The following is a 26606-nucleotide window of genomic DNA, read 5'->3' as shown; positions in this document are numbered from 1 at the left end:
AAAGTAACCAAAAACCCCAGTCTTACACAAGTCTAGATTGATATAAAAGTAAACCCTGCCAGTGTGATTGCATTGTAAAATTCTGTATGCACTGTCAAAAAGTTAGCCAACAGGTAAAAAGTAAAAGACAAAAGGTTTCTTAGTACTGAAAGTCTGAAAGAGCTATCAATTTCCCTCATGACAAAATTAGCAGAAAGACCAGGGAAGTGAAGCTAAAGGCTTCACTTCTCTGTAAAAAGTCAGGACAGGTCAAAAACAAAAGCAAAATGTATGGGGGTCCATAAAATATGGAGTGCAAGTTGCCTAAAAGAGAAATATTTCCTAACAAGCACTGATGAGGGTCTTCTTGAGATCAGGCAGAGGAGCAGGACTTCTCTGAAGTTGAGGCTGGTCAGCTGTAATGGTTGTCCTCGGATCGTCAGCCGCTGCACTTCTTAATAGTGATCTTGGCTCCAACGTTTATCTGTGAAATGGCTGCAGGAGTCCTTTTATCCATGATTTGGGCACAGAGCTTACCCAAGCCGACCAGTGGCAATGATCTGCGCCATTCTAACTGGCCCTGGCTATCCAATCATGGATAGCCACTTGTCACAACATCTCCAAGCAACAGACATTCAGACGCATGGATGAGGACAGGAACCAGGGACCCCGACCCCCCCCCCCCCCACATCAAGGCTCACACATAAACCACACTTCAGCCTGCCAAAGCAGCAGCTTTCCCCAGGAAAGGGCAATCCATGTATGGCATTTCCAGACCTGAGAAGGTAAGAAGAAGGCGAAAAAACAATATAGCCAGAGGACAAGCGAAGACCTTGTGGCATGGCCATATTAGGGTGCTAGCTACATTTAGTAGCGGTAAATGCAAAAGTGCACAAGTAAAAAGTTAAAAACACGGTAGAAAAATATGCACTGCCACCAGCTTGTGAGCGGCACATTGTAAAAGCAAGCAAAAACTAATTACAGAAAAAGTTATAAAGGATACAATGCATTCTAACCGCACTTCACTCTAGGGTGATGTGTGCAATTGTAACAATACAAGTAGTTCACTAAGAGAGACATCTCAGTACTGATAGTCTTATGCACGGATCAGTTTCCCCATAAGAAAGAGCAAAAAGACAAAGGCTGTGAAGCAGAAGGCTTTACTGACCTCCAAAAAGTCAGGTCAGGGGTCCACACAAAGAAAAAAAGAATAGGTGTCCCATAGAAGGATGGGAGGACCGCAGTAAAAAGAAAATCTTTCCTAACACCACCAATCCCTGGAATAGTCGCATTAGTTCACTGAAGCTCAACTGCCAAGAATTTCCACAGTGCTCTATAGACCTTGGACACTTGGGGGGTGTACCTGCCATGCGAAGAAAACTTACCTCGGGGTGGCAGGTGCTTCCACCACCCTGCATTATCTATTCCTCTCTTTAGGGGCACATATTCGATCTGACGGATAGAGCAGTATGAACTGTTCTGAGAACTTTAGAAATGTAATTACATAGATAACTGCCTGGCATTATCCATTGACCTTGACATTTTATTAAAGTTGAACAAGTTACTTCTTACCTTGTAACGTTCTTTCGATGGGATGTTCCTCCAACGTATTCCTTATCTTGATAGATTACATCCCAGCTTGCTGGCCTCGGAAATGTTTTCAGTAGAGGGTGCTGCACATCGACGTCCCTCGAGCTGGTGTCCCTCGACAGCCTCCGTCTCGGCGCCAACATCATCGTGCGTATAAATAGACTCGCGCAGCGACCGTTGCACAGTTCCGTTTTTGAAGCTTGAAATTAGCTGTGCATGAATTGGTTATTGACCTGGAAGGAGCATAAGGTGTAACTACAAGGGAAGTTTTACTGTGGGGATGGATGGGAGGAGCGATCAGGAATACGTCGGAGGAACATCCCATCGAAAGAACGTTACAAGGTAAGAAGTAACTTGTTCTTTGAAGGGATTGTGTCCTCCCACGTATTCATTATCTTGATAGACTCCCATAGCAGTGGTGTGAAAGAGGAGGTGGGAGTAAAATTGGAATATTTCCCTTTAAGAATGAACAGAATGTAACACAGCTTTGCCAAATCTTGTCTCCTGGCTAGAGGAGGAATCCAGACTGTAGAATCTTGCAAAGGTATGTGCGGACGACCATGTGGCAGCCGCACATATGTCCCGAATTGGCACCCCTCTCTGGAGAGCTGAAGTGGCTGCGATACCCCTGGTTGAATGATCCCTAAGGTGTTGAGAGGGCTCTTTCCCTGCCAGTTTGTAGCATTCTAGAATGGCTAAAATAAACCATCTTGAAATGGTCTGTTTTGTGATTGGCAATCCTAATTTGTGTCCTGCATAACCTACAAACAGTTCGTCTGCTTCCCTTATCCTAGCAATTCTGTTGATAGAAAAACTCAAGGCACGCCTTGGATCCAGCCTATGTAGCCTCTTTTCCTCTTTCCCTGGATGGGGAGGAGGATAGAATGAAGGTAAGGTTATTTTCTGAGTGATGTGGAATTTAGAGACCACCTTTGGGAGGAAATTAGGCTTCACTTGTAAAACAACTTTTTCTTTGTGAAAAATGGTATGGGGAGGTTTGCAAGATAGAGCTTGTAATTCGCTCACTCTTCTGGCAGATGTTAGAGCCACTAGGAAGACTGTTTTAAGGGTGAGAAATCTTAGTGAGCAAGAATGGAGTGGTTCAAAAGGAGTACCCATCAGAAAATTTAAGACAAGATTTAAGTCCCACAAAGGAACTTGGAACGGCTTTGGGGGATAGACATTAGTTAACCCTTTCAGAAATTGGATTACTAGGGGTAATTTGAAATATGATGGCTCCTCAGCAGTGCGCTTAACGATTGACAGAGCTGCGAGGTAGCCCTTGATCGTACCAACTTGAAGACCTGAATTCGCCAAATAGAGCAAAAAAGATAACACCATTGATGTACTGCATGAAAAGGGTTCAATATTCTTTTCTCTACACCATCTGCAAAATCTGTTCCAACGGCAGCGGTATAAAGTCTTTGTTGCTGGCTTTCTAGCTGAAAGCAACACCTCCATGACGTCATCCGGGAGGTCCCAATCCTTGTATCTCAACCTTTCAGAAACCAAGCATGAAGGTTAAGGGTTCTGATGACTGGATGGAGAACTTGACCTCCCTTCTGCGAGAGAGATCCTCTCTTTGCGGAAGACGAATCGGAGGGCAGATGGACATGTCCAGAAGGTCCGGGTACCACCTTCTCCTGGCCCAATCCGGGGCAATTAGGATCATAGTGTTCCGGAATCTTCTTTACCTCTTGATCATCTGAGGAATGACAGGGACTGGAAGAAACGCGTATAGAGGTGGAAACTCCCAGTCTACTACGAATTTGTCCCCTAGAGCTCCTCTCGGGGGAGATTCCCTTGAACATAACTGATCGCACTTCCTGTTGATACTGGTGGCGAACATATCCACTTTAGGGGTTCCCCAAAGGTCAATGATCTCTTGAAGGACTTCCTGAGCTAGCTCCCACTCGTGGGAGACTGCTCTACCAGCTCAGAGCGTCCGCTGTCAAGTTCTTCTCTCGGGCTAAGTGAATTGCTGATAGAGAGATTCCTTCTTGAATTGCCAAAAAACAGAGCTGCATCGCACCTCTGCACAGTGGCAGTGATCCTACGCCTCCTCTTTTGTGGAGGTAGTGCATGGCCACTGTGTTGTCCATCATTATTAGGACAATCTTCCCCTGTACAGATGGCAGAAAAGCCTTCAGCGCTAGTCTGATTGCTCTCCGCTCCAACAGGTTGACATGTAGTCTGGACTCCGATGGAGACCAACAACCGCTGATGGTCAGGTCGTTGGCATGGGCTCCCCACCCCGTGAGTGACGCATCCGTGACTACTGTTATCTCCGGCCATGGTTGCCAGAACTGTTCTCCTTTCAAAATGTTCTCCCGACAGGCCCACCACTGAAGGTCTCGAGCCACTCTGTCAGGGACTTGAAGGAGATCTGTCATTCTTCCTGAGAAATGCAACCATTCTCAGCGCCCACTGGAGAGATCTCATTGTCAGGCGAGCCTCTGACACTAGGAAGATGCAGGATGCCATGAGGCCTAGCAACCTCAAAAAGTCGAAGGCTGGAAGAAGTTGGGCATTTTGAAATGTGGTGACCATCTGCAGAATATCTTGGGCCCTCACCTCTGGTGGCGAGGCTCTCCCCAGGGAAGTGTCCAGGACCGCTCCAATAAACTGGAGTGTTAAGGAGAATTCTCTGTAAAGGCTAATTTCCCAAACCTAGTGAGTCCCCCAGCAGCTTTGCTGGATTTTTGGGGTTTATTTCTTCTCCTGCTAAGAGTGAGACTCTTTTCACTCCCGCTCTTAGACATGATTTGAGGTGTTCCTTTGTCTTTCCATGTGTTTTATGAGCTATGGGGTCTTTTACTCCATAGAGTCTCATGTGTTTTGTATGTGGGTTACACAGCACCCTCCGTGCCGTAACCCAGGGGTGTCGTAGCGACCCCCAAACATAGACTCCATACCCTGGGACTGACTACTGTCTCCCAGGGCATGTAAAGTCACCATTGGCTTTACTAGTCCCAAATTATGAACAGACACCAGTACAAACCATCATATTGTGGACATACTGGTCGGGACAATTCGATTGCCCCGGGGTCTGTTGTTCGAGGGGGCACGTCTCCGTCCCCCCTGATCGAGTTTTGGCTGGTGGCAGTGGATACTACTTTTTATATTCGACCGCAAATATATCTCTATGGGATTTTCCCCTTGTTCGAGGCTACCAACTTTAATTATTTAATTCTTATAGCCTCAAACATACCGCAGGTTTATTTATTTAATATTAATTCACCGGTTGGTATTTTTTGACAGAACTCGATTCTAAAATGGCATTTGTGTTCTCTTCTGTGACTCCAACCCAAGTCGAGCCCTTTGTTCCACTTTTTGGCGGGCTTCTCCATAGAAGCCTCCAAAAGTGGTGCCACCCTGTCTGGGTATCACAGGGGGTATGGGAGGGGGTTTAGGCACCCTGGACTGAGTTGCCTTGGCAACTCAAGTCGCACTCTTGTGTAATTGGCCCAAGTGGTGAGCCGGCCGGCTCACCACTTAGCATGTTTGATTGACAGCTAGGCTGAATGAATGGGGGTTTGCTGCATAAAAGCAGGGCTTTGGGGACTGGAACTTGAGAAGTCGCCACAGGACCTAAGAATCCGAGGAGGGAGAAGCTGAGCCGACCTGCAACGACGACACCACCGGTGGAGCCCTTCTGAACCGTCTCACCACTTTTCCCGACGACAGAGGAGATCTCCAGTCCAGAGAGTCTTCTTCCTTTGACTGGTGGGGATAACCAGTTTTGCCTTCTATTCACCTTCCTGGAGCATCTTGTGGCCGCCTTGCCCGTGCCAAGCATCCCGGCTACCGGAACACCACGGTTTACCACTACCGCGAAGAGAAGGGTAGTACCTTTTAACAGAAGAACTCTGCGGGTGGTTTCTTCCCTGGCAGTGCAACGACCTTCATCTTTCCTCCACGGCGAGACCTCCTCTTCCTCTGGACAAAACACCGACTTGCACCCGCTGCCAGGAACAACGGCCCCCGCTAGAGCTTCCTTCACACTTAAGGTACTGCGTCCCGCCTGGCTTCCCTTGCGACAGATCGTTCGGGGTGACAGTAAAGCCTCGACTTTCTAACCTGGGCTGGCCCGGGACAACCTTGCTAACTTTTCCTGACTTTAATTTCATTCTTTGTGTGAACTATCTACAAGACTCTTTGGGCATAACCCCACCGTGTGAACCTGGACCCCTTCTGCTTGCTCTCTCCAAGAGTGGACCTTGCAATTGACTTCCTTGCTCTCCAGTAGAACTCTGCCTATCCTGCCTTACTGTGGTTCTTTTAAAAGTATTGAAATTTCTGTGCTTCCATAACTCTGCCATTTTCCCTCCCTTTTTTATAACTTATTAGAGTGCCATTTTATGTTAAGCGCTCACCTCTGTCTGAAAATAAGTGGTGTTTCTCACTAAGACTGGTCTAATAAGTAATTAGGGTTGTATATATATAATAGTGACTGTGTGCTGAATTTACTTTTCTCTTTATGCTAGTGTAATTTACAAGTGTGTCTTTAAATAAATAATTATATACTTTTACATCAAAGCTCTGGTCAGTGTTTGCATGTGCTACTGTATCTCTGTACCTATTGTGTTTACCCTATATACTGCCTAACTCTTCTTGAGGGAAGTCTGACTGCTCAGCTACAGCTACCAAGTGAATCTGTGTGGGACAGACTGCTACCAAGTGGGTTTACTTCCAAACACCTGTAGATTTAAGCGCCATGCTACATGCCGAAAAGGCTTTTTGACATAGCATCAAACATTTTATCGTCCCTGTCCTGTGGAATAGTAGGGTATGCAGATCTACTATTTGATGAAGTTGCTGCTTGTACAACCAAACTCTCTGGAGTTGGAGGTTTGCTCAAGTATTCAGGATCGGTAGCAGATACCCTGTATTTGGCAGATAGTTTCTTGTTAACTGCAGGGATAACTTCAGGGATAACTTCCCAATTAGCAGAGATCTTTCTTTTCAGAGCAGTATGAAAAGGAACAACAGGATCTTCCTGTGGACCTTTAACTAAAATGTCAGTAAGGTCATCCTGCTGAAAAGAAGGTGTAGGTGTAGACCACCCCATGAATTCTATTATTCTAGCCATCAGAAACCTATAAGGGGTCTCAGCATGCTCCCCAGGGTCTGGTTTAGCAAACTCTACTTCTGGAGAGGTATCTAAACCACTTGCCTTGTGTAAAGAGTCTTGAAGATCTTTTAACCTGTTTTCTTCAGAGATAAATTCCTCTGGTATGGGTGTCGTGGTCCTATGTAAACCAAAAGGTCTCGTGGTCGGAATCCTCCCCTTCCTCATATATAGAGGGCAAAGCTCTAAAGTAAACAGACCTAGGATATGGTTTGAAACCCATTTTTAGAGCAGAAGGGGCCAAATTAGTTGTCACCGGTTGAGAAAACGTCGAAGTCAAAGGCTTCGACAAACCCGAAAGGGGTGTCGAAAAAAAAAAAGTTAGAAGAGGCCTCGAAGTACTCGACAGGATCGGAATCCTAGTCGGAGTCATCTAACTTGTCGACGGCATTCTCGAGGTCATGGTCGAGGTCCTCGGCACGTCTACTGTCTGATATGTAGTGACAGTTGTAGTTCTGTCTTTTATCGACGTCGACATTGGCATCGAAGACGGTGTCGATGGAACCGATTTATGCGTCGACGGACCCATCGACAAAGGCGTCGATGACACAGATTTATGAGTCGAAGAAACCTTCGACGATGGCGTCGATGACGCGGACTTACTGCCTTTACTCGAGGGTTCATGACGCTCTCAGGTAGTTTCTTTCGCCGGGTACAACGACTCGCAGCGTTTTGTTTTTCGGTCTTTCACCCAGGGTATCACCTTTCGCCGTCTCCGAGGAGGTCGAGGCCGCTTTCTCGAAGACGCTAAGCATTTTCTTACGGAATTCCTCCCACTTAGCTGGAGAGCTGTGTTTTGTGGGGCAGGTGACCCTTTCCGGGGAGACAGAAGAAGACAAAGAGGGAGATCTACGACGCCTCTTCTTAAGAGTGTTTTGATCTCGAAGACTGATGGGAATCGCTTCGAGACCTTGAACGGGAATATTTCCTGTGACGGCGAGGAGACGAATGTCTCGACTCTGCCGAAGAAACTTTTGAGGGAGTAGAAGTTTTAAGAGTCTTACCTCTTTCTAGCTTCCCCTTACGCTCCTTCAAGGCTTTCGCCGTCAAGGACATACAGTCCTCGCATTCCGAACAGTGATGCTCCGATTCCAGGCACCACAAACAGATCCTGTGAGGATCCGTCAATGACATTTTCTTCCCACAATCACGACACTTTTTGAAGCCGGACTATGGGGTCGATGGTTCGGATGAAGAAACCATTGAATTAAGATGATACCTTCGAAGAATAAGTTGAATCTTCTTGAAGAAAGAAAGGAGCAACACGATTCCGAGGCCCACGAAGCGCGGAAAAACGGAACTGAGCAACGGTCGCTGCGCAAGTCTATTTATACGCGCGATGACGTCGGCGCCGAGACGGAGGCTGTCGAGGGACACCAGCTCGAGGGACGTCGATGCGCAGCGCCCTCTACTGAAAAAATTTCCAAGGCCAGCAAGCTGGGATGTAATCTATCAAGATAAGGAATACGTCGGAGGACACAATCCATTCGAAAAGTCTATTATGCACACAAATACGTATAGCAGTAACACTCATCTCTCATAGCTAAGTAGGATTTCAGCAGATTGCTCAGCACAGACAGGAAAAAAACAGGAGTTCTGCATGAAGAGTTTCAGTTACCCGAGTGCCGGGGGGTCGGGGGGTGTTCTAGGGAAAATTGTTTTAGAATAAAGATAAGAGAGATTGAGATCTCATTTCTTTAATCTGCCTTCTATCGTATGTTGGAAAGGGTAGTAAGTAAAGTCTGTTGGATGACGGATGCCTCACGCAGGGAAGCACTGTGATTGGGAAGCCCGAAATAGGAGGTAGTGGGACAGGTTTTAAATGTTAAGGTAGACCCAATGGGCTGTTTTAAATTTGCCTGTTAATGTGGAAAAAGAAAGCAATAATCTGAGCAGGTTGCAAATATTAGAAAGCAATAGGTCTCAGTTTGCTAGAGACACTTTTCGTAAAAAATCAAGAGTATAGGTTTTCTGTGTTGAGAATGGCAACTACCACTCCTGGAGATCTAGGAAGCCAGACAGGATTCCTACACCCAGATTTCAGTATCGCTTTTTTTTTTGCCGACATGATTTTTTCAAATTAATTTTAACAGGAAAAAATGGCTATGAAAAACCTCATAGAAATATATAAGGGGAGGTGGGTAAGGGGTTAAAAGGGGTTGGGAGGGAGTAGGGGTAATAGCATAGGGAAAGAGGAGGTTTGGGGCGAAAACCCCAAAATAAAAAATAAACAAATTCAATGAGATTTTTCATAGTAATTATTTGGGTAAAAATGACTACGAAGAAGATCCTGTCTGCAAAGGGACATGGAACCCAGATTTCACAACCACCAACATTTAGATTGGGTCTGACTTTCCATTCACAGTCTCCCTTGAATGTAACCTATGTCCCATCTCCTTCCACATGCACATTTAGTAGCGATCCTTCTAGTTAAATCCACAGTACTAGTAGCAGTATTATTACTATTAACAACATCTTAAGTGGCAGTACTATTATTTGTAGTATACTACTTCTATTGGTAGCCATGGTACTGATAGTGGTAACATTACCAATAAAAGCAGTAGAGATTGTAGTTAAGATTTTCTACAATGAGATCTGAAGACCGAATCTGAGACGCCACCCTAGTTTGATGAACAGGGACAAACACAAATGTCTGGTCAAACTCTATCTGGGTAGTGTGGACGAGGAGCAAGGCTTAGTCTTAGTAGGGCGCAAGACCAGTGAAGGGTCCAGTTTAGCACACACACAGAGCACTCTTAGTAATACAGTGTTGGGTAGAACTTTCATCTTGTGTTTAATTCTCCCCACTTGGTGAGTCCCCCGCACTTTCTGCTGGACTACTGGATTTTTGTCCGAGTTTCCCCAGTGAGTGGAAACCCTCTTTCCTTACTAATGCTTTTCTGTGACTCTGAGAACCCTTTTTGGTTTCTCCTGATGGAGTCTGCTTTCCTCCATCTTTTTTGGCATCTGTATTTTCCTATTGTGCAATGTTGCTGAAAGCTCCCTCTTTGGTTTCATTTTATTTTCCTGTGCTAACTTAAAGTTGCAAAACAGGGGGGTTATGGGAGTCTCTCTACTGGCCTCAGTTACGGGGGAGTCTCATCCAGATTTTTTTAGCTCACTAACCCTTTTACAGAAGAGAAATATCCACAACATATCAGTCTTTGTCCTGCCCAAGGGCAGTCCAGCACCGAAATGCTAGGCAATTCTCTTCTGAACAAGAGTACCAACAGCAACCCCAGACACGTGTTTCAGACTGGCTGTGCCTCATCAGTGAGGTGAAGCTGTGCCTCTCTAAGAACAGTGAGCAAGGGATCCACGTCTGGATTACCCTAGTAATTTAAGGTGAGACCCAAGGTTACTTTTTAATATGCAAAACACGGGGGTTCTGGGAGTCTCTCTACCGGCCTCAGTCGCGGGGTAGTCTCAAGCAGATTTTTTAGCTCACTATCCCTTTTAAGGTTAACCAGGATAGGGGGATTTGTTTTATCCTACCTATGCTTTTCTTTTGTGAGATCAGCACACACCACCTTATGTGGAGTTCTGGGGAGATAAATTGTATCTTTGATGACCTTTATGCAGAGGTTGCGTGGCAGGAAGCGTTGTGGAAAGCTTTCCCACTGATGGCCTTGCATGCAGAGGTTGCACGGCAGGAAGCGTAGTGAAAAGCTGCTTCCATGTGATAATGTTCCTGCAAAAAGGCTGTGTGGAAGAAAAATTGCAGCAAAAATGCTGTGGTTTGCGGCAACATTATCACTGTGAACCTGCAGGGGACACCCCCGCAACCCTTTTTCTATTTTATTTTCTTTACCCGAAGGTGAGCGGGGGACAGCCCCGCTCCCCTTACAAATGGTCACCATACATAATATTGCCACTGTCTTTTCCAGGCAACTATATGTATGGCGACCATTTGTGTGGGGGTAATATTACTGGATACCGAAAAGCGTGTGCTCTGGTGGCAGATGAGCACCGGAGTGAACCTGGAGCAAGGAAGGCTCCTTTCCCATCCGGCGCGGGCCATGGGAAGTTTGCCATGCAGGAGGCAGCGGTGGAAGCAGAAGGCACTGTAGCAGCAGAGCGAGCAGACGGGTATGCAGCAACCAGTGAGTTTACGGTAGGCTGCGTAATCACACGCTGGCCAGTATTGCTTATTTTGAACACCAAACTGATGTGAAGAAGTTGAAGTGGCAAGATAAGAACGTTTTGAACAGACAAGAAAGGAAAGGTTACATTGTTACCCTGAAAGCAAATGGTATTGCCAAAGTCAAGAAAGAGCAATACTAAAGCCAATTAACAATAGCCATCCTTGCCAAAGGCAGGAAAGGGGAATACTAAAGCCAATTAACAATAGCCATCCTTGCCAAAGGCAGGAAAGGGCTATACTAAAGCCAATTAACAATAGCCATCCTTGCCAAAGGCAAGAAAGGGCAATATTAAAACAGGTTAACAATACCTTGCATTGCCAAAGCCGAAAGAGGGCAAAGTTAAGCAAGCTAATTATAACCTTTATTGCGAAAGTTAGGAAGAGGCAATCGTTGGAAAAAGACCCAAAAAGCATTGTCTAAGCCAAAGAAAGTAGGAAATAATAAGTTTACTCACAGTAGTGGCCACCTTACTCCTAGCCCATAGTCCCCTTGCCTCCATACTTATGGGCATTCCTCCGTCATGTGTGACGGGACCGGAGCGCTTTGTAAAAAGCATCCATTTTTTCAAAAATGTGTCCCTCCTCTCTTTTTACACAGGGTACTGCACACGGCCGTAACCCCGCCCTCCTTAGCTCCGCCCAGCGCATCACCCATCAGTCCTTTTCTATCGCCTTTAAGCAATAACAGAGGAACCTTATTAGAGGGGACGGTGGCCGGCCGTATGGAGGAAAGGGGACTATGGACTAGGAGTAAGGTGGTCACTACGGTGAGTAACCTCATTATACTATGGGAGATTCCCAAGCACTCCTCACAGGAATTACGGGTGGATGGAAAACTTACCGAAAATGGTTTTTAAGCACAGCCTGGCCAAACTGAGCATCAGACCTAGAGCTCAGATCCAAACAGTAGTGTTTACAAAAAGCCGATGGAGAGGACCAGGTAGCCGCTTTCACGATGGTCTCCAAGGGGACATCATTTTGAAAGGCAACAGCAGCAGCCTTGCCCCGTACCAGATGTGCATGAACCTTTTTTGGAGGTTGAAGACCTTGAACAGCATAAGACTCCATAATACAGGCAGCGATCCATCTGGAAATAGTCGCTTTGGAGGCCTATTTACCTTGCTGATTACCTTAGGTCACCAAGCGTTGAGAAGAACTCCTAAATTCAGATGCTCTGTCTAGATAGAACTTAAGAGCTCTTCTAACGTCCAGGCAATGCAAAACCCTCTCAGCCTCCGAGGCTGGGATTGGAAAGAAGACAGACAAGGAGACTGACTGATTCAGATGAAAATCAGAGACTACTTTTGGAAGGGAAGAAGGATTTGTCCTCAGGACAACCATATCCTTATGAAAAACCAGAAAGGGATGCTCCACCGACAAGGCCTAGAGCTCACTCACACGCCTTACCGAAGTCACAGCGACCAAGGACACTTTCCACGAAAGGTGCTTAAGGTCTACAGTAGCCATTGGCTCAAAGGGCTTCTGACACAAGGCCGTAAGGACCACGTTCAGATCCTACGTCGGAGGCGGTTTGCGAACAGGAGGGTAAAGACACATTAGACCCGCAAAGTGCCTTTTAACCACTGGGTTCGACAGTGAAAAAGAGCACTGATCTCTGGATAGGTATGCAGCAACAGCCGAAAGACAAGTCCTGCATGTCAAGACATGGATGCCCAACTCTGCCAGACGAGAGACAAAGGAAAGCACTGTGTCGATCGTAGCCCCCCTGGGGTCCAGCTGTCTAGCTAAGCACCAGTGGCAGAACCAAAGCCATTTGCTCCTGTATTGAGATCTCGTTGAGGGCTTCCTGAATAATACACATGTTATCAGCGGACAAGTTGAGGTGTTCTAAAGTTCTGAACTCAGGCACCATGCCGCCATGCTGAACTATTGTGGGCTGGGTTGCCACAGCTGCCGATCGCTCTGGTGAAGCAGGCCAAGAACCTGCGGAAGCCTGATCGGTGCACACACCGACAGATGCTGAAGCTCTGAAAACCAAAACCTGGCTGGCCACCACGGTGCTATGAGCAGAAGAGAATAATTCACTGTGCTGCTAAGCTTGCACAGCTTCCGATGGATCAGAGGCAGAGGCGGGAAAGCATAGGCTCTCATATTGAGCCAGGGAATTTTAAGGGCATCCCCCAGAGAGGAGGCTCCCAGCCCGTTCCTGGAGGCATACAGGGGAAGTTTCCTGTTTGACACTGTTCCGAAGAGGTCCACTTCTGGAGTGCCCCAACACCGGAAGATTTGCAAGAGGACCTCTGAGTTCAGTTCCCAGTCGTAGCTGACTATTGTACGTCAGCTCAGGGCATCTGCAGTAACATTCAGCTGACCCGGGATGTGCACTGCCACCAGCCAGATGCCATGCTGAACCGCCCATTCCCATATCTGAATGGCAAGATCCACAAGAGGGGAGGACTTGGTACCCCCTTGCTTGTTGATATAAAACATGGACACCACATTGTCCGTACGGATCCGAACTACTTTGTTGACAATGACAGGCAGAAACGCTTTGAGCACCAGGAAGATCGCCAGAAGCTCCAAGTGATTTATATGAAGGAGCTTGCCCTGCGGTGACCAGAGATCTGAAACCTGAAGAAGGTCCAACTTCACACCCCATCTCAGCAGGGAAGAGTCCGTCGTGATGATCACTAGCAGGCCAGGATCCTGAAAGGCCACGCCCACCGACAGATTGCTGAGAGACAACCACCACACAAGGTCCACTCATGAAAAATGGAACAGGAATCATTTTGGAGTCTCGGTCCACTGCTTGGCACCAAGAAATCCAAAGAGCCATCTGTGTTCGCCTCATCTTGAGATGAGCAAGAGGAAGAGCCAGCACACACGAGCCCATGAGGCCCAGAAGCCTTTGGAACCACCAGGCCGACATGCTCAAACACCAGACACATGGCCAACAGATCCGCCATTCTGTCCCCGGTCAGATACACACTGCAGTCGATCGTGTTCCACCGAAAAAACAGGAAAATCAGGTCCTGAGAGACCGTCATGGAGGACTTCCGCCAGTTCACCGACAGCCCAAGATAAACAGGAGCTGGAGAGACTGAAGATTGCTCAAGGCTGATTGAGGACAAGGACTGCGCAGCAGCTAATCGTCCAAATACGGATACACATGGATACCCTGAAGCCGAAGATGAGCTGCGATAACCGACATCATCTCCGTAAAGACAGGCGGTGTCAAGCTGAGGTCAAACAGGAACTGGAAATGCTCCTCCCCCACAGAGAAACATAGGTATTTCTGATGCAGACTCCAAATCAGAATATGCTTATAAGCATCCTGAAGGTCCACCACGCTGAGCCAGTCGCCCTTCTGTAAAGAGGACTTTATCTGACAGGCGTGATCATCTTGAATTTCTCTTGGGGTAGAGAGAGATTGAACTAGGAAAGGTCTAGGATGGTACACTTGCCAGCCTGGTTGGGTTTGGGTACCGTAAACAGCCGGGAGTAGAAGCCCTCCCCTCGCTCCCCTAGGGGAGCGGGTTCCACTACACTGGGATCCAGCAACTTCTGTATCACGGCTCTGAAGGAGGGCGACCCCGACTGCTGGAAGGGAGGATTGATAGGTGGGGTAAGGGGAAGGGGCAAGCGGAAGCCCGCCCGAGCGACTGACAAGACCCATCGGTCCTCAGTAATGGCATGCCACGCCTCCCAGTGAGACGCAATGCACCCTCCCACTGGGGTCTCGTGCGACCGCAGAGAAACGCCGCCACCTGAACCTGAAGAGGAGGCTTAAGAACGGGAGAAAAACCTGCACCGTTGTTGCCGTCGGCGGGAATTTCCTGATGGAGTATCAACCCTACGGGACTTCCAATCCAGAAATCCTCTAAAACCAGAGGAAGACCTAGGCTGCGAAGACGTTCTCTGTGCCCTAAAAGGTGGTTTCACCAAGACAGGCAAGGACTTGGCGGTCTGGGTGCTGTCTTTAGTCTTAGTCATCTCAACATCTGTCGTTGAGTGACAAAGCCCCTTACCATCAAAAGGCAGGTCCAGAACTTTATCCTGCACCTCTTTAGAGAACTTGGTAGCGTGCAGCCAAGCCTGATGAGGTGTCCACGCCAAGCATAAGGCCGGGCCGAAGTGACATGATGCGCCGCAGCCTCCAGCATATCCTGCGCCAGGACCGTGGCATCTGACAATCCCGCTTTAAAATCCTTTAGCTTATTAGCGGTTATGAATTCCTCAAGCTCTGACAGACCTTTCCACATTTTCATATTCGCTCCCGCTAATACCAGTTCAGCGTTAGCTTGACGTAACTGCAGGGCTGAATAGCGAAAATCTTCCTCCCCAAAGAGTCAAGAAGCTTGTCCTCTTTGGCCAGAACCTGCATTGCCACTGTAGAAGTCGATGAAGCGGGTCTACATTGTAATGTAGCAGCAGCCACCACCATGGAGGAAGGGGGCGGACACGACGGTAAGGCCACTTCTTCCGAATAATGGAGCCTATAACGAGCGTCAATCTTTTTATTTACAAACAGTGCAGAGTGTGGTTTCTCCCAGACTTTACGGACCTCTGCTAAAACGTCCTTTTGCAAGAACAAGCCGGTGCGCTACAAAGGAGACAAGGTGAACGCCCCTGAAAGCACCCCTTCCTACGGAACAGGTGCCTCGGGTACTGGAACACCCAAAAGACACATGTCCCGCACCCGGTTGTGAAAGGCTCTAACAGAGCGGGGCTGGTCCTTGCTGTCCTGATCCCCCTTGCGTTGTCCGACACGTTCGGACAGGCTGAGCATCATCTGGCACTGCTGGAGATTTGTCCACTGGAGACAAAGGAGGCAAGGGAGGGAGGGCCGGTGGAGGCCTGACTAGTAGAGGCGGAGCTGGCTGAATCATCAGTGCCACAACTGGGACCGAAGGCGCAGGAGGGCAGATCTCCCTAAACAAGCCTCGAAAATACTCCTTCATGGGGTCAGAGCGCATTAGCTTTTAAAATTTGCCGAATAAAGCCTCCTCCGCCAACGAATTAGGGGCGACTGTAGGAGGCCTCTCATGAGAGGAGTAACTCCATGGACGTAAGGGAAAGGGTTGCCAAGAAGGCCCTTCTCCACTGTTATCAACATAGATCAAGGGCGCAGATGCCGCAGGAAGCGAGACGTCGTGCGGTAGGGGCATCCGAGCGTTCCAGTCAAAAATTGGATTAAAGGAATGTGCACAAGGAAAACGAAGTTCACCTGAAATTCCACTCCCTACACCTAGCGCCAATGGCGTAGATGTAAGTGAGGTATTCAAAATGGCCACCGTAGTCTTGGCGGGAGTAGCCACCATTTTGTCAACACCTGAGAACTGCGACACGTGTGAAAGTGAGACAGGGGTCTCCACAGATGGGTCAAGGTTCTTCATCTTAGCCTTGACACAAGGAACCTCGGCCAAGCTGGTACTGCGTGGCCTAGAATGTTTTTGAGACATGCTATCAGCCAGAATAGCCTTCAATGGAAGGACGTCAGCAACGCCAGTAACAGAGAATTCTGGTCAGAGACCTCACTCTGTGCCCCCCTCAACAGAACTGGTATCACCGCTTGAGCAGGAATGATGAGGAGTACACCTCACCAACAAGACCTTAACAGGCCTCTAAGAACTGTCGGTCACCTTAGCCTCCAAACGAGCCCGGTAAAATCCCCTTCACGAAGGGCCTCGAACTTTAGTTCAGTACAGTAAGCCTCCACAGAGGCCTCAGGGCGAAACCCGGGGTCTTTACGGGAAGCTCCGTTACCCACCGCCTCAGTAGAACTGGGCCCACAAACAGCCCACACAGGAGGGGCCTCGGATTATAATCCGTAGGCCCCTTACGGAGGCCCTCGGAAAAAACTCTGGTACACTTTTTAGACCTCGAAGGCACCTCAGGGCAAGACCCGGTAACAGAGCTTTTGGTGCGCCTCGAGTCCCCCAGCCGGGGTGCCCTAAAAAGGAAAGAAATCACCGGGCATTTCTTCTTCTCGTCGATGAAAGTTTGAAAGTGTGTAGGGGGAGTGCGCTGAAACACCTCCTCCCACCGCTCTAAACGACGTTGAAGCGCCTGGACCGAAAGGTAATCGCAGTAAAAAAACAAGTCCCACCAGTAGTCCGGACCCAAACACTCTAAACAAAGATGATGGAGGTCCGCTCTAGCGAAGCGTCGCTGACAGGAAGAACAAATAGGAAAGTCTAACTGAAACGGCATAGACGGACACCGCTAAGCCGGAGCAGGAGAGGACGACACTGGAAGGAAAAAATCTTCCAAAGATGCAAGTGCGTCCAGTCCCGATCGAGCGGAGAAAAGGACAGATGGGCGATGCGCTGGGCAGAGCTAAGGAGGGCGGGGTTACGGCCGCGTGCGGTACCCCGCGTAAAAAGAGAGGAAGGACACATTTATGAAAAATGTGATGCTTTTAACAAAGTGCTCCGGTCCTGTGCCACAGGACGGAAGGATGTCCCATAAGTATGGAGGAAAGGGGATGGGATGTAGGAGTAACAAGAGTGGCAGGTGAGACGCCCTCCTGATAGGAAGCATTCAGGAGCAGAGGAGCATAACCTGTATAGCATGTGGCAATCACAAGGGTGGTACCAATAGCACCAACGTGTATCATGTCTTCCCAGAAGAAGTAGTAACTTTTTATGTTGCTGAAAGTCGATGACTATCAAATGGTTTGAAGTGAACTCTACCCCACAAGTACGTGTAGTATCATTAGGAGTTTTATAGTCCTGCCGGTCGAGTATACCAGGGCAGGGACCTTTTAGTGGTAGTCCTGACAGTTTAGTGGACCAAGAAGAAGGAAGAAAGAAGAAGAAAGAAGACAGGAGAAAGGAGAAGGAGGAGGCAAGACCACTAAAAATCCTTATAATTAGAACTTGGTTACAAAGCAGAACTCTTATTTTGAACTTTTGATTGGAAATCCAGCTTTGAATCTGTGGAAGGCGATCCGATCCAGGTTACAAGGATATACAGTTACTAGGACTGTGTTGAACTTCACTGTTATTTCTGTTATATTTGAATTGCCATATATGTCCTTTATGTGTTGGATGTATGAATAAGTGTGAGGGACCGATTCCTTTTACAAGAGTGGTTCCTATAGTTTATTTTGACAGGCATGGCATCCTCGTTAGGTTTGGGATAGTGAGGCGTTTATCCAACCCTTTTGAGTTAATAAAATGACTTCTTGTTAAAAACTTTTAACAAGTATCCGCCTCACCTTTCTGACCCCTCACAAAAAGCAGAAAAAATAATATTTTTTTATAACAGTAGTACTCTGCTAATACTACTGTTAATAGGACTGGCACTACTTCAGGTAGAGGCTCTACTAGTAGTTGTTACCAATACTACTAGTATTGGTTTAAGCAGTCATATTAATGTTGCTGGTAGGAGTGTTACTACTGCTGATAATAGTGCGACTGTTGGTAGTAGTACTATTTTTACTACTAGTAATAGTAGGACTGCTACTTATGGTACTAATTGGTCTGGTAGTATTAGTAGATAACATTTGCTACTGTAAAGTAAAAGAAAAATAAAACTTTTACTGAATGTGTTCCTGCTTACCCAGCCATTTGTAGAAAAAGTATAGCAATAGTATCATTGCGCAACAGACAGCCACAAACGCGACCACAGTCAAAGGGGTGAATGTCACATTGTCATCCTTTTTTCTCGCTTCTCCTTCGGCACCATTTGCTGCTGGCCTCATGTCATCACTGCAGAAAAAAGAAAGCCCAACACTTTGAGAATGTGACCTATTTTGTAGGAGTGGTCATACTTGCCAACCAGTCTAAAAGTATTTCCTTACAATTTGTAACTGTAATTTGAAATTAGCAATACTTTATTTTATATTATTTCCGTAAGGTTGTTCCTCATCATTAACAAAATTACCAAGCAATTTTCAAGAACCTCAAACATCCAAGTATGAGAACCTTTACTTACCTGTGGGGATAGTTTCTCAGCTTGAAATCGGTTATAGATGCACATGCATTGTATATTCTGCCTTTTAGGGGCTGGATTCAGAAATTGCATTTTATTATTGTGTGGGGGTGATGATTACAATGCCATGCATCATGCAAACAGTGTACCTTTGTGTATGCTTGAGATAATAGTACCAATCTTAAGTACAACATGCAGAAAATGCATAACCACACTAAATGCTTATGCAAAGCCAATAAGGAATAGGCAACAATATACATAACAAACATAACCCTCCCCCAACTGTGCCTCTACTGCCGTCCCGAGCCCCCCTGGAAGCCCATCCCACCCTTGCACTCCAAACCACGCCTCCACCCCCACAACCGTCATCGGTGCCCTATAATCATGCCCACCCTTGCATTGTATTCAGTCTGGAAAGGGTGTTACATCCGACGAATCAAACAGTACCTGTACCAGTGCGTTCCACTGTACAACATCGACGCTGCTCTCTTTCAACCCCTGTACACAGCACTATTCCATACCACAGTCTGCGCCATCACCCACCTCCGAAGATCCCCCCCACCATGCTTCCACACTGAGGCCCCCAACAGATTTCCAAGCCATTGCGATTCTGCGCTTGGCCAACACACATTTAAATCTTTCATCTTGGTTAAGTGTGGGGCGCCTCGCATGTGCGGAAATAGCTACATCAGGCAAGCCTTGGGAGGCTGCAAATGTGCATATATACTGCCCTTAAACACCCTCTCCGCTACCTCTGACCAAAATCCCTGTCTGAACGGACAGGACCAGAACATATGCATGATGTCTGCCTCCAGATGGGCGCACCTGGGATATCCCTGCCTGCCACACCCAGGAACAGGGACACTTTGTAAGGAGTCATGTAAGCCCTGTGCAGGAGGTATAATTGAATTTCTTTGAGCCTGCCATTACTGGAAACCTTTTTTACCCACTCAGCATCTGTAAATCCCCTGCCACTGTCTACCTCCCACTGCGCTCTCACCCCCAAGCTGCCGAGAGTGGGCACTATGGATCAACACATGCAGTCTAGATATCACATAGCCACCTTCGTACATAATGAACAAAACTGGATCCCCCTCTGTACCGCATTGGGGTTCAGGCCATCTGTTCTCCATGATCCGTATCAACTGTATAGACATCAAAAACCGAGCCTTATAAATGACACCAATGTCTCAAACCCTGCCGCTCTGCCCTGAAGGAGCAGGACGCTGACGGTAGCCACCCTGTTCACCTCCCAGTGTTTCCTGATACACGTTGTTCCCCCCTCTATGGTAAGACAATAATGCAACCAGGGGTATGTGTGGGAAAATGGATCTGCGACGCCCACCAGCGTTTGATCCGGCCCCACAGTGTCTTCCCCAGCCTAAGTAAATTTGGGGCTGGGTCAAGCTGGGCACATGGTACCAACAGCGCCTCCCGAGTCATGTCCAATGTCATTTTATCGGCTAGCAACCCCATTACAAATTGCAGCTGTCCTGCAAGATAATACAGTTCAAAATGGGGAATCCTGATCCGCCCCACCCCCTGTCATTGTAAGGCCTCTGAAGTGTACCCAAAGCTATACTGTTTCTACTACCGCCCCACAAGAATTCCTGAACCATAGAATTGAACCCTTTGAAGAACTTCCTGGGTATTACAAAGGGAACATTTATAAAGCGGTAGAGGAGGCGGGGGGAGGACCACCAGCTTCAAAAGGCTGCCCTGCCAGTAATCGACAGGGGCAGCCGGGCCCGAAAAGGCAATGGTTTTCACTATCCGATCGAGGGCTGCCTGTGTGTTGCGGTCATGAGAAGTGCTAGGGTCATGCCGGTCGTTAACCCCCAGATATAGAAAGTTATCTACCGACCATTGTAACGCCAGACTGGGGAACTGCTTGCGGAACCGACTCCCTCAGGCCAGCGAGAGGGAACCAGCTAGATTTATCCAGTCTAACGGAAATGCCAGAGAGCCACACAAAGCGGTCCAAAACCTCCAGCAAATATTGTAAATTAACCTCCAGCATACATGTATACCATGTGTGTTACGCCATCGATGGAGATACCAGTGTTGCCGTAGTCCGGTATCAGAAATACTGCAATTGGCTCCAATGCAAGAGCTCCCAGCTCCTAGAAATGTGTCTAACTCTGGCCATTGGTTTAGCATAGACCAGCTCCACCTATCTTCGGAAGCCCGGCCCAATGCCAAATCACTGCAGAGTAGCATGCAACCAGTCCCACCTAACTGAATCAAATGCTTTTATTGTGTCTAGTGAGGTTACTGCCAAGGGCTCACCAGAGGACGCAGTCCTATCAATAATATGATGCAGTCCCTGCAGATTTCAGGCAGTGCTTCTTCCCGGGATGTAGCCAGTCTGGTACGGGTGTAAATAAAACACGGACAACTGACTTTCACCAATTTGTAGGGTCGTAAGAATTTTACAGTCCTGGTTAATCATCGAACAACGGCCAATACTACATTCATCATTAATGTTGTTTATCATTTCCCTCAAGTCTTCCCGGCAGCACAACCATGCCAGCAACCTCCCCGGCTTGTCCCCCCCCAATGCAGCTTCTCCATATATGTTGCCTAGTTAAACTTGCACAACCTATCCCTATCAGCCATGCATTTCTGCTTTACGGTCCCTAGCAGCCGCCCCAACCCGCATGTTACTGCGCTACACTGCCTTAATCTCCCTTTCGGTCTCTGGGAGAGCATGCAAAAGGTCCTTCCGAACACCACCCATGGACTCAATCGCAGCGCCCCAGAGCACAGTTATAAAGGCATCCCACAAAATGCTAAGTTTGTCCAAACTGCCCACATTGGTTTTAAAGTAGCCCATGATCGTCTCCCGCATGGATACTCGAAAACTCTCATCATGCAGTGATTCAGCTCTCAGACTCCACATAGGGGTTGGAGGTCTGCTAGATGTCTTTTTTGCATGGTCCGAGAGGACCCTGGCCCCATACTCTGCTTCAACAAGCTTGCCCAGGTGTTCGTCGCCCATAAAGACAATCAATTCAGGTATAAAAAGAGTGTGGTGCGTAATAGTATGAGCAACCACAAGTGTGCACATGCAGTGACCTCCAGACGTCAGCCAGCCGAAAGGGCTGCAACAAAGAATTCAGGGTTTTAGCAGGCGGGCTGTTTTTTATACTTGTGACAGACCTATCGATGGTGGGACTGATCATGCAGTTGAAATCCCCACCCCATAACCACAGACATGCACAATAGGGAGACAGCCTGGGATATAAATAAGGGAAAAAGGTAGAGGCATCATGATTGGGTGCATAAGCACTTATTTCCCTGTTGTGTAAATATCCATGGACCAGCCCCTTCCTGCCCTAATGATCATTTTTTGTATGTAGTACCTTAAAGGGCACTGGCAGTGCTTTCCATATGAGAACTCCCCTGGAGTATGCAGAGTAAGTGGAAGGAACAAGTTACTTCCCTGTAACTGTTGTTCTCCAGTATGGGTCTGGCATGGATTCACATGCTCATGAATATTCCCTGTCGTCAGGCTGGGAATCCTCAGTAAAAGACAAAATCAGTTTCATTTTCGTTTCTGAACTGTCTTTCTCCTAATAACCAATCACTGGTCTCTGGGTTATTCTGCCCCCAGCCAATGACTGCTCTCTACCTAAGCCCCTCCTCTGGCAGCCATCTTCAGATTTGGTAGCACGGACAGTGGCAGTAGGACCAAGAGAAGAGCCGCAGAGGAGTAGGCGGGAGGGTTCGCAGGTGAGTCCATGCCAGACCCATGCTGGAGAACAACAGTTACAGGTAAGTAATGTGTTCCTTCTCCAGCATGGGGCCTGGCATGGATTCACATGCTCATGAATACAAGAATACATAGCAGTACACACATGCACAACCACAGGAGGTGACAAGGCTCAACATTAAGCATTTCAACAACTCAACATTAAGCATCTCTACCTCCTCACCAGGCTCACCGTCAAGCAAACAGGTTGCGCAGCACTGCTTGGCCGACTCTGGACTCCTCCCTGGAATCCAGGTCGATGCAGTAGAATCTCGTGAAGGTGTGCGTCGACCTCCACGTAGCAGCCCTGCAGATGTCCAGCAGGGGCACACCAGACATGAACGTCGTAGTAGCAGTGTTCACTCTGGTCGAATGGGCTCTCGGACGACCAGGCAACGGCCGGCTTGCCAACCGGTGGCAGTACATGATGCAGCCAGAGAGCCATCTGGAAATGGAAGCCTTGGAGAGGGCCTTCCCTTGGTTCACGGGACCAAAGTTCACAATCAGCTGTGATGTCTTCCTAAAACTCTTTGTGCGGTCCACGTAGAACTTCGGCGCTCTAGCCACATCCAGCGAGTGCAAAGTTCTCTCAGCCGGCGACGAAGGCGACAGGAAGAAAACAGGCAACACCAAGGGCTCGCCGAGATGAAAGTCCGACGGCACCTTGGCCGTGAAGGAGGGGTGCATCCTCAGCCCTACCCTCGTCTCGTGGAATGTCAGGTACGGGGGCTTACAGGAGAGGGCCCGGATCTCTCCCACTAGTCGTGTGGAGGTGATGGCCACAAGAAACGCCGTCTTCAACGATAGAAATTTCAGCGGCGCCGAATGCAAAGGCTCGAATGGCGGACCCATGAGCCTGGTCAGCACGACGTTGAGCTCCCACGCCGGGGCCGGAGCCTTCACCGGCGGGAATGAGCGGAACAGTCCTTTCATGAACTCCTTCACTAGGCGGTGGGACGACAGCGATGCCCGCCCCAGAGATCTGGTGTAGATGAATGATTGTTTTTTGATGGAGGCATGCGCCATCCCCGCCTTGGCCAGCAACAGCAAATATGGCAGCACTTGAGGGACCGTATTCCGTAGAGGGTTGATCTTCTGTGCATGGCACCAGACAGAGAACCTCTTCCATTTATGTCCATAGCACTTGAGAGTCGAGGCAGCCCTGGCATTGGCAAGTACCTCCTTGCAGTCCGCCGGGATATCGTAGCCTCCGAACTCTAGTGCTGCAGGAGCCAGGCTTGCAGGTTCAGAGATCCTGGGTCGTGAAGCAGGATTGCACCTCTTTCCCTGGCGCGAAGATCCACGTCCGTCGACAGCTTGACTGGAGGGGACGCTGACATGTACAGAAGGTCCGGGAACCATATCTGTCTCGGCCACGCCGGTGCAACAGGATCTTCCTGCACATGGACCTTCTGAGTTGACTGATGAGTCGCAGAAGCAACGGCAACGGTTGGAATGCATAGAGGAATAGGTCGTCCCAGTGGAAGGAGAATGCATCCCCCATTCCCCCCGACTGGGGAAAACTGCTGGCAAACCTCCAGCACTTGGTGTTCGCCACCGACGCAAACAGATCGATCTGGTGATTGCCCCATCGTCTGAATAGGAGATCTACCTGATCCAGCCGAAGCTCCCACTCGTGACAAGAGCGCAGCTCCCTGCTGAGTGAGTAGGCAACGGTGTTCTTCACTTCTGCCAGGTGAAAGGGTACCAGGAACATCCCTTGGGCGACGGCCCAGTGCCACAGATCTTGAGCTTCCTTGGAGAGAGCTGGGGATCTGGTGCCTCCCTGCTTCCAGATGTAGAACATTGTGGTGCTGTTGTCGGTGAAGACCCGTACCACCTTGCCCTTGAGGGAGGGAAGGAAGGACCCGAGAGCCCAGAGGGCTCCAGGACGTTGATGTGGAGCTCCCTCTCCTCCGAGAGCCAAAGGGCTCTTGTGTGGAGATCTCTGGTGTGCACGCTCCATCCCTCCAGGGAGGCGTCTGTTGTCACAGTGTCCTGATGCGCTGGGGTCTGGAAGTCCATGACCGCCACGAGATGCGCGCGGGTCCCCCACCACCGGATTGCGTGTCGGAAAGTCTTGATGAGGGTGATCTTGTCCTCAAAGCTTCCCGCCACTTGTATCCAACGGGCGTCGAGGTACTCCTGCAGCGGCCGCACCCTCAACCTGCACAGCCGTATGAGGTATATGCAGGACATCATGCCGAGCAGGGGCTTGATGGACCTCACCCTGGCAACTTCCATGCTCAACCACCGTTGTACCTTGCCCAGTATGGCCTTTATACTCTCCTCCAACGGTGAAGCCAGCTGCGCCACCGTGTTCAGCCTGGCTCCCAGGAACAGGGCGTCCTGCAATGACACCAAGCAGGATTTTGCATAGTTTATCGAGAATCCCATATCCGTGAGCAGGCGGACGGTCCTCGCTGTGTGGTTGACGGCAAGTTGCCTTGACTTCGCTCGGATGAGCCAATCGTCCAAAAAGGGGTAGCCGTGGATCCCCTGCAGGCACAGCCGCGCCGCCACCGGCACCAGGCACTTGGTGAAGACCCTTGGTGCCAACTTCAAACCAAAGGGCAGTGCCTTGAACTGATAGTGCCGCCCTTGGACCACGAAGTGCAGAAATTTTCAATGTCCCTTGCATATGGGGATGTGGAAGTATGCATCCTCCAGGTCCAGTGACGACAGGAAGTCCCCTTCTTCCAGCTGTCCCAGCACATGCTGAAGGGTGGCCATCCGGAATTTCTGGGATTTTATGTATTTGTTGAGGCGGCAGAGATCTACGATGGGCCGCCAGCCACCGGTCTTCTTTCGGACGAGGAAGTACCGCGAGTATACTCCGGAGCTCCGTATCCTCTTCGGGACGAGCTCTATCGCGCCCTTTTCCAGCACTGCTCGTACCTCCAGAAGTAGCTGTGGAATATGGGGACACTTCCTTTGGAACGCCAGAGTGTGTCCGTGGGCCAGGGCATCCAGCACCCAACCGTCGGTGGAGATGGATTTCCACACGCCGACAAAGTTAGTCAGCTGGCCTCCCACCGGGGTGCTCGGGTGGGAGCCCGACGTCCTGGCCGGTTCAGTCCTGCTTCGCCGAGGCCTTGCCACCTTGGGCCCCTTGGCGACGACGCTGATGTCGCTGATGTCCACCGGCCTTGCTGCGGCCCCTGTAGGCTTCCTGCGATGAAGAATGGGCCGCCTGACGGTACAATGAGGAGCTGCCACCGAATCCTTTGGAGGCACCTTGAGACTTGCCTCCGGAGGTCCGAAAGGACAGCCGTCGCTGATGGAGCGTGCCCAAGGCACGGGCTGTCTCGGTGTCCGCCTTGATGGCCTGCAGTGACTCATCCACTGCCTTGCCGAACAGGTTGTTCTCGTCGAAGGGCATGTCCAGTACCTTGGTCTGTACGTCCTGACGGAAATCGGTGGACCTGAGCCAACCGCACCGGCAAAGGCAAACGCTGTTGCCCATCTGGTGAAAACTGGTGTCGGCGATGTCCGTGGCTACCGTGATGGCGTGGTCACCCTCCTGCAGGATTTCGAGGGCCTCCGCTCTCTTGTCATCCGGGAGGAAGTCCAGGAGGAGGGCGATTGTAAACCACAGCTCCCTATCATAGGGGGTCACAATAGCGAGAGTGTTGGCCGCCTTAATGGTCGTCGCTGCCGACGAGATGACCCAACATCCCATGGCGTCCAGCTTCTTCCCCTCGCCGTCCGGCGGGGAAATGGAAGTCGATGCTGTCGCCCCTGCCAATTTCTTTTTCGCTGCTGCGGAGACTACCAAGTCCGTGGATGGCTGGGCCCTGAGGCACATAGGAGCGGAATCTGGGACCCGGTACTTCTTCTCGTACCGGTCTCTCTTCGCAAGGGCCATGGACGGGTTCTTCAGAAGGGACAGTCCCTCGTTCCAGATGTTGTCCAACAGTGGCACTGAGGGTACGGTCTTCCTCTTGGCCTCTTGTCGTTGATAAAGGAATCCCTCCTTCTGCTCTTCGGGGCATAGTTGGAAGAGTTCCGAGGCCCTGGCGATCATGGCGTGAAACAAGCCAATTTCGTTGGGTGGGGAAGCCCGGGAAGGGGGCGATGGGTGATCTGTTCCGTTGTCGCAGCCGTCG

General features: G+C 49.1%; 1 protein-coding gene across 4 annotated transcripts in view; it reads right to left on the bottom strand.

Annotated features, from left to right (window-relative positions):
- SPPL2A (signal peptide peptidase like 2A) overlaps positions 1-26606 on the bottom strand; it is an 846443-nt gene that overhangs the window by 419265 nt on the left and 400572 nt on the right. For all 4 annotated transcript variants that reach the window (XM_069624951.1, XM_069624952.1, XM_069624953.1 and 1 more), the window contains exon 6: positions 18372-18520. In XM_069624951.1, coding sequence (XP_069481052.1) covers positions 18372-18520 — 149 coding nt within the window. The remainder of the gene's footprint in view (positions 1-18371; positions 18521-26606) is intronic.

This window comes from Ambystoma mexicanum, chromosome 11 (assembly GCF_040938575.1).
Source record: "Ambystoma mexicanum isolate Mex_15411 chromosome 11, UKY_AmexF1_1, whole genome shotgun sequence".
NCBI lineage: Eukaryota > Metazoa > Chordata > Amphibia > Caudata > Ambystomatidae > Ambystoma > Ambystoma mexicanum.
Note: the sequence above shows the minus strand (reverse complement) of the source record. Positions and strands in the feature narration are given on the sequence as shown.